Source organism: Canis aureus, chromosome 1 (genome assembly GCF_053574225.1).
Source record: "Canis aureus isolate CA01 chromosome 1, VMU_Caureus_v.1.0, whole genome shotgun sequence".
NCBI classification, from domain to species: Eukaryota; Metazoa; Chordata; class Mammalia; order Carnivora; family Canidae; genus Canis; species Canis aureus.
The window spans coordinates 103,593,216-103,606,794 of NC_135611.1; the positions used below are offsets into that span (position 1 = coordinate 103,593,216).

General features: G+C 48.7%; 1 protein-coding gene across 1 annotated transcript; it reads left to right on the forward strand.

Annotated features, from left to right (window-relative positions):
- The first annotated feature begins 9,155 nt into the window (after positions 1 to 9,155).
- CDC42EP5 (CDC42 effector protein 5) lies at positions 9,156 to 13,563 on the forward strand. Its single transcript, XM_077915375.1, has 3 exons — positions 9,156 to 9,416; positions 9,608 to 9,745; positions 13,029 to 13,563. Exon 3 carries the CDS (start codon positions 13,029 to 13,031, stop codon positions 13,488 to 13,490), a length of 462 nt encoding a protein of 153 aa, XP_077771501.1. The 5' UTR covers positions 9,156 to 9,416; positions 9,608 to 9,745; the 3' UTR covers positions 13,491 to 13,563.
- Positions 13,564 to 13,579: the final 16 nt, after the last annotated feature.

A 13,579-nucleotide genomic window follows, 5' to 3' on the forward strand; every position in this document is an offset into this window, starting at 1 on the left:
TATGTGTCAATTTGGCTGGGCCCACGGTCAGATGTGTCATAAAACATTGCTCTGTATGTTTCTCTGAGAGTGTTTTGGATGGGATTAACATTTATTTATTTATTGAACTTTGAGTAAAGCAGATTGTTCTCCATAATGTGAGTGGGTCTCATCCAATCAATTGAAGGCCTGAATAGAACAAAAACTGATCTCCTCTGAGCAACAAGGAATTCTACCAGCAGATGGCCTTTGGACTTGAATTGCAGCATCAGCACCCCTGAGTCTCCAGCTTGCCAGCACAGCCTTCAAATTGTGGACTTGCCAGCCTCCATAATTGCATGAGTCAATTCTTTACAAGAAGTCTCTTGATAGATAGATGATAGATAGATAGATAGATAGATAGATAGATAGATAGATAGATGATAGATAGATAGATATAGAGATATAGAGATAAAGATACAGATAGAGATCGAGATAGAGATTCACACATCTTGTTTGGTTCTGTTTCTGGAACAAACCCTGACTGATACAATGGGCACAGGTTTTCCTTGTGGGATGATGAATATACCCTGGAATTAGTTAGAGGTGATGGTTGCACAAGACTGCGAATGTGCCAGATGCCATTGAATTGTATACTTATAAATTAGTGAATGGTCAATTTTTACATTATCTGAACTTTACTACAATGGGTTGGGGGGAAGCAATGAATGATGTAATATTTGTTTGTAAAGCAGGCGGCATAGCCCTGACATTTTATGGGTGCATTTGTAATCGCACTTAGACTGTACACTTGTATCCAGAAAGGACCACATTATGACCAAACCAAGTCTAGGGTGCTTTGATGTTTGCTGTCTCTCTACCTGCCACAGAGTACAGTAGAAAAGAAATTGTTTCCCTGGATGACAGCGTTCTGTGGTCAATCTCATCCTCATCTACATGTTGAGTTTCTCTGCCTACTGCAAAACTGTCTCCTTTGGGAGTCCCCAACACCCCCGGACCTGTGTATAGACATCCTGCTTATTTCATCCCAGGACCCAACCCCCATCAGGTGGGCTCCGTGGTTGCTGTCCATGGTGCCGATCGGGACTTGGCTTTTGATCCATTTCAGTAACATGGCCAGAGTCTTTGAGGGCAAAAAGTTACCATAGTCTGACATCTGGTTTGGCAAATTTGCCTCATCAAGCCCTCGCCCTCACCTTTGGTCCTCCTATATAGTCCCCATGCAGGAGTCAAATAGAAAATATTCCATCAGAGCTTGAGAGTAAGTTGGAAAAATACAGGGGGACATCAATGGTTGACATTAATTCAGACTCCCTTCACAATCTGTGCATCCTGAACAGAGATAGAATTTAGAAGCTCAGGATGTTGGCCCCACACAGCATGCTAGACACTGGAACAGCCCGTGGTGTCATATAATGTCAGCTCTCCCTATCTACCTCAGAATGTCTCTTACCAGACCAGGTTCAGGGCATCAGCTATTGGGTATGACCAAAAGATAACAGACGTGGGGGCACATCAAACTGGTTTCAAAACCTAGAGCTGCCTCTTGCTAACTCTGTGTCCTTGGGAATATCATTTCACTTCTTGGAGGTTCACTTTTCTTTCCTGTAACATAGCAATGATAATGGTGACTGTTTGGAAGATTGATGGCCAGAGATTATTATACTCCGCCTTTCACAAAAGGCAAAAAGTTTAGCAATGAGGACAGGATCTGGAGCCAGGCAGCCGTGGATTTGATAGTAGTTCTGTTCCATTAACTATGTGACTTAGGGAAAATCACCCTCATGCCTCTGTGTTGTCATCTATAGAATGAGGATAATACTAGAACCTACTTTGTAGAGTTTTGGTAAGAAACTGAACAGTTTCTATGTGTGATGCATGCAGTAAAATGCCTCACATATAGTTAGCACTCATGCAAAAAAGAGAGCCATTCCTACCATTATTACCATCATCATCATCATCATCATCATCATCATCATCACCCTAGAGGTTATATGCCTAGACACAGCCTGATAAACTGCCTGTGTTTGGGAATGATAGCTGCTTTTATAGATTACTGTTAGGATTGCTGAGAGCTGACACAGATGAAGCCATTGGAGCTATGAGTGGAAAGTGACTAGCCTGGGGCCACATGGGCAAAAGTTGGTAGAAGTGGGACACAAAGCCAAACCTGTCAATGCCAGTGAATGGGATTTTGCCACAATCCCACCTGCCCAGATTTACCATCAAGGAGGGAAGGAACTTAGGAATCTCCTTCTCCACCCCAGAGGAAAGACCAAGGCTCATAGTACTTTGGCCAGGAGTTTGCAACGCCTTTTGGCCCTTCGCTCCTTCCTCAGCTTTGCCACTTGTACCAGAAATGTTGCTCCTTTCTTTCACAGAACCTGCAGCAGGCTCCTGAGAACTTTTCCTAGTGGGACTGGGGGTCAGAGGAGGAAGGAATTGTAGACAGTCTTAGTTGCATGAGGTATCAGGAGATAGCTCAGTGGAAGGAGGTGAAACTCATGAGGGAGATCAGAGACAGACTACAGCTGTCCTGGGAGGCTGTGGATCAATTCACTCCCAGTGCGATGGTTCTCCTGGGGCTCCCTCTGCTGGCATGGTCCTCCCTCTCTCTCTCTCTCTCTCTGTCTCCATATTTCTGGGATTTCTCTTTCTCTTACCATCTCTCTCTTTCTCGCTGTGTTTGTGTGTGTGTGTGTGTGTGTGTGTGTGTGTGTGTGTGTGTCCCTGTCCTCTCTGGGCCTTTCTCCTTTCCCTCTGAATCTAGATGGGGATGCTTCAAAGTCCTTTTGGGTGTTGGAAATCCTTTCTGATGGCAAAACCTGACCCTGGGTCATCCTCCCCTGCCCACATCCCTGAACTGCTGGAGAAATCCCCATAGCCTGTGCATTGGTCACTGCATCCTTATGACCTCTGACTCTCCTGGCCTCTGTTTCCTCATCTGCTCAATGGATGTAATAATAGTACCTACCCCATAGGTTGATGTGGGACTACATGAGATGATATTTGAGAAGTGCTTAGAGCAGGGCCCAGCACATAGCAAAAGCTCAACAGATGTTGTCCTGCAGTTCTGGGGCTCAGATCTGAGCCTGCTTCCTCTTCTTATCCAGCACAGCTGAGCCAACACCTTGTCTGCCCACCCCAGCCTCCTTGGTGCCTGGACCCAGGTCTGTGGGGGGAGCCTCATTAGCACCTACCCACCGCCTACCCCACCCCCACATAAGATGGCCTAGGCTGCAGTCATCCCTCCACCTTCTACCTGCTCTTTCAAGAAGCAGCCCCCCTACCCTGGGCTAAACCCACTTCATATGCTCTGGACCTGGACTAGCCAGTACCAGACCACTGGCCGCTACTGGCTATTTCCTCCTCAATCAATTAGAATTAAGTAAAATTAAAAAAAAAAAGAATTAAGTAAAATTTAGGGGCACCTGGGTGGCTCAGTTGGTTAAGCATCTGCCTTCAGCTCAGGTCATGATCCTGGGGTCCTGTGGGGAGCCTGCTTCTCCTTCTCCCTCTGTTCCTGCTTGTTCTCTCTCTCTCTCTCATAAGTAAATAAAATCTTTTAAAAAATTAATGTTAAGTAAAATTTAAATCTCAGTTCTTCAGTTCTGCTAGCCACATTTTAAGGGCTCAGCAGCCACATGTACAATGCAGATAATAGGACATTCTCATCATTCCAGAAAGTTCTGTTAGACAGATCCCTGTCTTCCTTGCTCTGGGAGGTCTCTCCCTTATAGAACATAGCTTCTCCTGTATCTCCTATCACTCCTTCTCTGTCAAGGTCAGCCTGCCTGAATTCAAATCCCACCTGCACACCTTAATAGCTGCTTAGCTAAGTTATCTAAAAATTAAAATTAATTTTGAAATTAATTTTGAAAAGACCCTTCTCTGTTTCCTAATTAGGAAGCCCTCAGTTTCATAATTTGTTTTTTTAAAGATTTTATTTATTTATTCACGAGAGACACAGAGAGAGGCAGAGACAGGGGAAGCAGGCTCCATGCAAGGAGCCCGATATGGGACTCGATCCCGGGACCCCAGGATCATGCCCTGAGCTGAAGGCAGATGCCCAACCACTGAACCACCCAGGCATCCCACCATCAGGAGACATTTGGAAACATTGTTAGTTGTCCACACTGGGGAGGGCAGTTGCTACTTGCATCCAGTGGGTAAAGGTCAGTGATGTGCTGAACATCCTACATGCACAGGACAGCCCATCCATGACAAAGAATGCTCTGGCCCCAAATGGCAATGGCACAGAGGTGGAAAATGCCAGTCTATATGTTTGCAAGGACTCAGCCTGTTTCAGAGGTGTACACCCCAAACTAATTTCAAGGGATACCGGAAATGGAGATTGGATTGGAGGAGGTCATCAAAACCTTACTAGTCAAGGTTTATTTCTCTCTCTCTCTTTACAAACAGGATGTACTCATGCATTGTGTAACTAAAACTTACGTTTTAAAAAACCCAACAAAATAGTACCAAATGTATCCAAACCAACCAAAGAAACAAAACTCTTTTCTCTGACCTTTCCAGATACCTTATCTTTCCTTCCTTCCTTTCACTGCTGGATTCCTCCTGGGGTCTGCATCTCCTCTCTCCCACCCCACCCCCACTACCACCACAATCTGGCTTCCGCTGCCAGCCCCCTTGTAGCTTAACCAGGACACAGCTGTCTCTGGGTTGTTACTGAATCCAGTGAATCTTGTTATCATAGTTGGCCTGCTTTGGGACTGCAGGGAAGGATTGTGTGACTTTCCTGAGTATCTGGAGCCCATCTCTCTCCCTCTCTTTCTTTGGTTACTGCCAGAACTTTGTCCACTTTCCTTTCCTCTCTGTCCCACCAGTGTCACTCTTCTCAGATGCTTTGTCTCAGATCTCTGCTCTTCCTGTGCTTCAATCTAGAACTGGTTACACAATCAGTGGGGTGTATTGCAAGTGAAAATGTAGGGTCCTTAGTTGAAAATTACTAATAATTTCAAGATGGGGGATCCCTGGGTGGCGCAGCGGTTTGGCGCCTGCCTTTGGCCCAGGGCGCGATCCTGGAGACCCGGGATCGAATCCCACATCAGGCTCCCGGTGCATGGAGCCTGCTTCTCCCTCTGCCTGTGTCTCTGCCTCTCTCTCTCTCTGTAACTATCATAAATAAATAAAAATTAAAAAAAAATTTTCAAGATGGTCACAGTAAATCATTAAACCAAGTGCAGAGCCCTTCTAAGCATGAGGCCACAAGGAACTGTAGACCACTTGCCCACAAAGCCAGCCATGCTTCCAATTCTCCTGGGTATAATCCCCAGTCTGTCTCACTGGCCTGCTCCTCCCACCCCATGTACTTCATCTTTATGGCAGCGCCACCATTGCCCAACACCTGTCCTCTGAGGGTTGTTGGGGTAGACAGAATGTACCTCTAAAGATCTCCAGGCATGAATGCCTTAAACATATAAATATGTTGATCACATAGCAGAGGGACTTTGCAGATATGATTAAACTATCTTACAGACCTTAAAATAGATTACCCTGGTGTGATGGTGAATCGTTTTTCATAAAGATTTTATTTATTTATTCATGAGAGACACGGAGAGGCAGAGACATAGGTAGAGGGAGATGCAAAGGGAGCCTGATGCGGGACTCAATCCCAGGATCCTGGGATCACAACCTGAGCCAGAGGCAGATGCTCAACCACTGAGCCACCCAGGTGCTCCTGATGATGGATCTTATATGTCCACTTGGCCAGGCTACAGTGCCTGGTTTTCACTCAAACACTAACCGAGGTGTTGCTGTGGAAGCATTCTGTAGATGTGGTTGATACCTAAAATTAGTTGACTCTAAATAAAGGTCATTCTTGAGAGCATGGGTGGGCCTCATACCATCAGTTGGGTAAAACAACGGTTCCTCTGAGAAAGAAGAAATTCTGCTTTAAGACTGTGAAATAAGTCCATTGGAAAAGGACAAACATTATATGGTCTCATTCATTTGGGGAATATAAAAATTAGTGAAAGGGAATAAAGGGAAAAGAGAGAAAATGAGTGAAAATATCAGTGAGGGTGACAAAACATGAGAGACACCTAACTCTGGGAAATGAACAAGGGGTAGTAGAAGGGGAAGTGGGCGGGGGGTTGGGGTGACTGTGTGATGGGCACTGAGGGGGGCACTTGGCAGGATGAGCACTGGGTGTTATGCTATATGTTGGCAAATTGAACTCCAATAAAAAAAATTAAAAAAAAGAAAAGACTGCAGCATCTGGGGCACCTGGGTGGCTCAGTTGGTTGGGCACCTGCCTTTGGTTCAGGTCATGATCCCAGGGCCCTGGGATAGAGGCCCCTATTGTCATTGGGCTCCACACTCAGCAAGAAGCCTGCTTCTCTTCTCTCCCTCTGCCCCTCCATCTGCTTATGCTCGCTCTCTGTGTGTGTTAAAAAAAATAAATAAAATATTTAATAATAAAAAGACTGCAGCATCTGCTCCTGCCTGACAATTTCCACTCTGCCCTATGGATTTGTGGCTTGCCAGCCCCTACAAGCACAAAATCCAATTCCTTGTGATAAATCATATACCTATATGATTACCTGGTAATCAATAAAAAATAATATTTTATAGACCTTAACTATATAAATATCTAAATTATATATCTTAATAATACATATATCTTAATATGTGTGTATGTATATACAGTGGGACATGTTCTGGTTCCCTGGAGAATCCGGATTGATACACCTGTGTTACCCAGGTGGGCCCAATATAATCACATGAGGCCTTAAAAGCAGAGAACTTTCTCTGGCTAGAAGCAAAGGAGAGATGGAACAGAATGGGAAATCAGAGAGATTTGAAGCCTCAGAAGGATTCAACACACCACCATGAGAGGGGAGCTGCATGGAAAGCACAAGAAGGATTCAGATAGCTTCTACACACCTGCCCCCAGCCAGCAGCTAGCAAGAGCCAAAGACTTTGGTCCTATGGCTACAAGGCACTGAATTCAGCCAAGACCTCGAATGAGCTTAGAAGAAGGTTGTTCCAAGGAAGGGGCACAGCTCTGCTGACATCTTGATTTCAGCCCTGAGAGACCTAAATCCCACTCACACTCTGACCTACAGAAATAAAAAATGGAATAAAAAGGTGGATGGTTGTCAACCATACAGGTTGTGGAGATCCCTCACACCAGCGATGGAAAATCAATATTGTCATCCTTAGTTCTTCTCTCTCCTGCAAATCCCATCTCGCTTGCCCAAATTCCTTCTGGTTGTACCTTCCTTTCCATCCTTGTGGCCCCTGTTCCAAACAAGGCCCCTCCACAGGGTCCCTGCACCCAGCCTCACAGCCTCCCAACCAGGGTCAGGAGGAAGGTGAGGCAAAAAAATAAAATAAAATAAAAGGAAACATGAAAGATTCAGTAACCAAGATTGGCAACAGTGTGATACAACAGATGAATAGATGTAACAAAAACAATCAATAACACATCCATGGTGAACAAAATATCAAAATTTTAAATGAAGATGGCATCAATATAATTGATTTTTTCCCTTTTGTCTCAGGATCCAGTTAAAGCTTATCACGACCCTGATCCTGTCTTTATTTGAAGTTTTTGATTTCTTTGTTCATTATGGATTTTTTTTCCTACATCCATCTTTAAAATATTGTATTAAAATATTTCCTGGGGCACCTTAGTGGCTTGGTGGTTGAGCATCTTGCCTTTGGGTCAGGTCATGATCTGGGACCTGGGATTGAATCCCCCTGCATCAGGCTCCCCACAGGGAGCCTGCTTCTCCCTCTGCCTCTCTATGTGTGTCTCTTATGAATAAGTAAAATCCTTAAAAATAAATATTTATCTTAAACAAAATGTGGTCTATCCATGCCATGGAATATTATTTGGCCACAAAAAAAACTAAACACTGACACGTGCTACTATGTGGATGAACCCTGAGGACATCATGCTCACTGAGAGAAGCCAAACACAGAAGGTTAGGATTCTGTATACGTGAAGCCTCTGTAACAAGCAAATCCACAGAGATGGAAAGCAGATTGGTGGCCCACAGGAGCTGGGGGAGGGGAAATAGGAAGTATTTATGGGTAACGGGTTCCTTTGGTAGGGGAGGGAGTTATGGGGATGAAACCATTTTGGAACTAGATAGAGGTGGTGGTTGCACAACACTGGGAATGTACAGAGCACTGCTTTTAAATAGTTCATTTTATGTCATGTGACTTTAACATCCATAAAAATTCGTAATAAAAATCTGTATTTAAATATATTATTTATCTTGGTGACTGAGTTTTGTGTAAACCACCCCACCCCTGCCCCAATACCCACACCCTAAATTTTGCTCTGGATTTGAACCGCAGCCTTGCTCTGCTTGGTCCCTGCTTGTGAATCCCAGAAAGAACTTTCTAGCACCTGGATCTGACCCTGCTTGATATCCTGCCCTATAGCCTGCCTGGTGCAGTACTGCGGTGTGTAGTGGCTTGTGAGCTGATGTCTCCAGGTAAAAAGAACTCCAATGTGAAGGCCTTACTGCCTTGGGCTCCACCTGGCCTCCCCGCGGCTCTGAGCATTCTTCTTCCTGTCCTCAGCCCCATGGCCTGCCACTTCTGGGAGATTCCCTTCAAGCTGCACTTCCTTGTAACCAGTGAAACTGCAGCCCCACAGCCTCAGCAGAGCCTCAGCACTGAGCCAGGTCTGCCCTGGGCCCTGGGCCTCTGTCTCCACACCTCTCCTCCCAACTGAGCACCTCCCTGGGGGCTCTGTTCCCCTCCCAAGGCCCTCCTCCCTCACAGCCACCAGGGACCGGTTTTTCCCAACACAGATCTGAGACTCTTCTCGTCAGCAAAAGGCCCAAGCGCTCAGAGTCATGCGATGGTCTTTCTAGGAGCAGCTTCGGGGTGGGGAAGAGGGGACACGGACGTTCATCCCGGAAACTCTCCAAAGCAGAGTCATGGCTGCCCCTCGGGGACTACCTCCATCCTCCCGGGGACCAGGGACCCCGACTGTTTCGTTCTCTCTCTTACATTCCCTCTGTGTCTGCCCCTTCCTCTCTCCTGTCCTCCCTTCTCTCTCTCTCTCTCTCTAGCTCTCGCTCTCTCTTTCGCTCTCTCCTCCAACTGCTGCAATCTGTTAGAAATTACTCTTCCAAACAGCCAGACTTCGCCAGCTTCAGGAAATTCCAAGCTGGGCAGGGGGAGGGGCCGGGCTGGGGGGCGCGCCCTGGCCGTCCCCCACCCCCTCTGCGCGTCCTCTGAGCACACCCAGTCCCGGCCTCGGCCCGCCCCACACTCAGCCCGCAGGCCTCAGCTTTTCCACCGCCGCTTTCTAGTCCTTTAAACCCTAGAGGCAAACTTTCGGATACTAAGGGAGGTTGGGAGGGGCCTGTGCCCAGACGGCCTGGGCTGGCCTGGACGGCTCCAGCCATGGCCCCCGAGAGGGGCTGACGCTACGGTCCCCGGTGCAGGTAAAGAAGGGACCCGGGGCCAGGGCCAGCAAGGGGTGCGGGCTCGGACTCCCCGGTCCGAGGACTGAGAAAGGTCGGAGGCAGGACCCCTGGGACCTGCGCGAGGAGGCGTCCTGTGGAGGTGGCCCCGCGGGCCCGGACGCCTGGGTCCCGGGCCCCTGACAGGTTCCGCATGACACTTCCTTTGCCAGGTGAGAACCGCCTGGAGAAAGAAGGCAGAGGGTGCGGACCTGGGACTCGGTGGCCGGGGCGGGCTCCGAAGCGAGGAGACGGGGGTCCCCCCGCCGGAGCCTGAGAGCGCGCCTGCCCCACTCGGGGAGGACCGAGAGGTAAGGGGGCAGCGGGGAGCCGGGCTCCCGGGTCAGCTTCGGGAGGACGCGGGACAGACGGGCCCAGGGACCGCGGGCGCTCCAGCTCGGGGCGGCCGCCACGTGGCGGGAGGAAGCGCGGCGAGCCGTGGGGCGGGGGTCTCCCCCTCCCGGACGCCTCGGGAACCGGTCCGGCCGGGTGTGGAGCGGGCGCCTATTTCCGTTTTGGCGGGGCTGGGGCCCGGAGAGGACAGAGGTGAACCAGCTGTGCCCTCCCTCCTGCAGCTGGAGCGGCGGGCCTGCAGGGGCGGATGGCAGCGGGAGGGGCCCTCCGGGGTCCCACCCTCACTCCTGCACTGTCTTTTGCACATTTGTCACAAACAACAGCCCCTCTGTAGGAGCCTTGGCCGGCTGACGGAGGTTTTTCCTAGAATGACCTCATTGCCTCTAGCACACAACTCTGCTTGCGGGAGGTTGGGGCCTTCTATTTAAGAGGACCCTGGGATTCGAGGTTCTGAGAAGGGGAGTGACTTGCCCGAGGCCCTCAGAGCCAGCAAGAGGCCACTCAGAAGCGATTTCGAAGTCATTACTCTGCCTGGAATGGAGAAAAGAAAAGGCAAACAAACACGGTCAAGGATGTAGGAAATCCTTGGCCTTTATGGCATATCCAAGTGTTTTTTACATTCGGATGCACACCCACCCACCCTATCCAAGGGGGGCTATGAGCAATAGGCTATCATCTGTAGAGTCTCATCAGGTTTAGACTCTGCCTGGTTTCTGAATCCAGACACAACATTCATTGCTGTGTGACCCAAGGCAACTTACTCTCCCTCTCTATTCCTCAGCCACCACCTCTATAAAACTCATTGCATTGTTCCGAGGATTGAATGAGTTTGTGTATTTGAGTGAAAGCATTTAAGTCCTCTACCCACCCACCCCACCCCACCCCAGAATAAGTCCTTAGGAAGTATAACATCAGCATCATGAATGTCCTTTACAAATACCCCTAGCATCAGGCATTCTGACTTCTACTTTTCAGTAGAGTAAACTGAGGTCTAAGGTTGAGGAAGTTAGGTCAGGGTCCCACAGAAAAGAAATGGCAGGTGTGTTTGGCCAGGCACTGGAAAATGGTGGTAGTGATGCCTTGTAGGGCAATGCGAGGATGGGCTGAGGTTACAGGCTAGGGCATGGGCAGGGAGGAAAGCCAGGGACTGAGAGCTGTCCCCAGAGGACTCAGTTCACGAGGCAGCAGGCAGGAGAAGTGGTTAAGTCTGGGCTCTGTGACCTTGGGCCAGTCATAAACCCTCTCTAAGTGTGTCCTCGAGGACAAGGGGGAGTGATCTCAGGTGGCCACTGAGCATTTTATTGAACTTTTGCTCTCTGCTGGGCACTCTGCCAAGACTTACTGGCAACATCTCACCAATCTCGAAAAGAGACTATGAAGTGTTACAGGAAGATCCTGTATTCCTATGTTACATTTTTGAGAGGGGGAAAGAAACCTTAGAAAGGTTAAGTATTTGCCCAAAGCCACACACACACACACACACACACACACACACAGCCAGATGGAAACCTAGGCATTTGGCTGAGTTGTGGTCTTTTCACCGGCAACTCACTGCACAGTAATGACACTCACTGTGACCATGGGGAGAGGGTTTTTTATTTTCAACTGTGAATTGAGATTCATTAATGAGCAGAGGTAAGCATTTAAAAAATAAAATAAAATAGATTAGCATTGAAAACATCACAGTGCCTAGCATGTTGTTTCATAAAATTTTGGTTTCCTTTATGCAGAGGTGGGGAGGAGAGGTGATTGCATGTCATGTTGCAATTAAAATATATTTGTTCATCTAAGCTGAGGTCAGAGAAGTTTGAGAAACACTACAGAATCTTGTAAATCAAGACTGGTTTTCCCAGAGAAATAAATGTAAAGTGTGTGTGTGTGTGTGTGTGTGTGTGTGTGTGTTGGGGTACGGCAAAGGTCAATTCCTCAGAACACACTGGACTATAATTATTTTAAATCCTCTTAGCTTTAATTTTTCTCTGCATTATCAGTGATATTTCCCAGGGTGCTAGTTACTGAAAGAATAGTGTTGGTTGCTTTGACTTCTTCATAGGATTTTATCAATTCTTTATTTTGTTCTACAGTTATGTAAGGACACACTCCCCCCGCCCCACACACACACCCAGCACTAGCACTACCAATTAGCTGGCACTATTACAAATATAGTTTTCTTTAATTGAGATTTACTATGTGCCCTGCAAGGAAGGTACTGTTATTTTACCCATTTTACAGAGAGGAAACAGACATAAGGAAATCACGTAATTTATCCCAATCATACAGCTGGCGAAGGGTGGGGCTTTACTTCAAAGAGAAAGAAGATTATTTATTATGATGATGATGATGATGATAACAGGCACTATTAAAACAAAAGTACAAAGTTATCGGAGTCCCTCCCAGAAATTCCATAAAAACAGCCAGGTTCCAGGATACAGGCAAAGGTTGGCAGACACTTCTATTTATGTAGAATCCAGGGCAGCCATGAGGAAATAGTGCACCTAGTTTATAGTGTGCAACCTGCCAGTTTCAATTTATGCCATTGTTGTTATTCTTAGAGAAATTTGCAAAATGTAAGACAGTATATTGTCTCTTTCTGGACCAAATACTCAAATTATAAAAGGCTGTGTGAGCATCCTGATTCCTGGATTGGAGCTTTTAGGCAGACTTGCATTATCACTTGTGTGTGCCCTAGGCAAAGCTTTCATGGGTATAGATTTTATTTATTTATATTTTATAACTGTTGGTGTGAAGACAGATATAATCCACACATTTTGAAATAAATCAAAACACTTTAACATTTTCCTGGGCCTCTAGAAGTGTGTGAGTGGTGGGCCCTAGGCACTGTGCCTGCCGCACTTGGTGGACAAAGTGCCCCCTGTCTCCAGGGAAGGGTCCTGAAAATCTCTGCCCCGGAGATGCTGGAGTTTCTCTGTCAAGCTTAGGAAACACTCGGGGAGAGCTGGTGAAGCCTGTTGCCTGGCCTGTAGGAAGACCGCAATCTTAGTTCTTACTGGGATAAGCGCGGCGCGTTGGTCATGCGCAGGCCTGAATTGCAATCTGGGACCTAGGGCCTCTGGAGACGCAGTTTGCACACCTGTAAAATGGACGTAACCCCGCCACCATCGTCCCGCGTGTTTGCGAGCGCATCCTTGGAACCGCTGCCTAGGCCCAGGGTGGGTGCGCGGCGTGGGTTCCCCCTCGGGCGGAGGCCGCGCTGACCCGCTCCCCCGCCCCCTCCCGCAGATGCCCGTGCTGAAGCAGCTGGGCCCCGCGCAGCCCAAGAAGCGGCCGGAGCGCGGCACCCTGTCCATCTCCGCGCCACTCGGCGACTTCCGGCACACGCTACACGTGGGGCGCGGCGGCGACGCCTTCGGGGACACTTCGTTCCTGAGCCGGCACGGCGGGGGGCCGCCCCCCGAGCCCCGGGCGCCACCCGCGGGAGCCCCGCGCTCCGCGCCGCCGCCTGCGGTGCCGCAGCCCCCGCCGCCCGCCCTCCGCGCGCCCGCGCCCGCCGACCCGCTGCTGTCCTTCCACCTGGATCTGGGCCCGTCCATGCTGGACGCGGTGCTCGGCGTCATGGACGCGGAGCGCCCGGGGGCCGCCGCCACCAAGCCCGACTTGGACCTCAGCTCCGAGGCGCAGCATCCCAGGGCGCACTGCCGCCCCAGCGCGGATCTGGAGCTGGACGATGTCATCGGCCTGTAGGCACCCCAGTTCCCATGCTTTTACCTTCCGGCATCCTGCTTCTGTATACATAAACGCCACGTCTGTGCCCCGGGTTCTGTCTCTTCGCT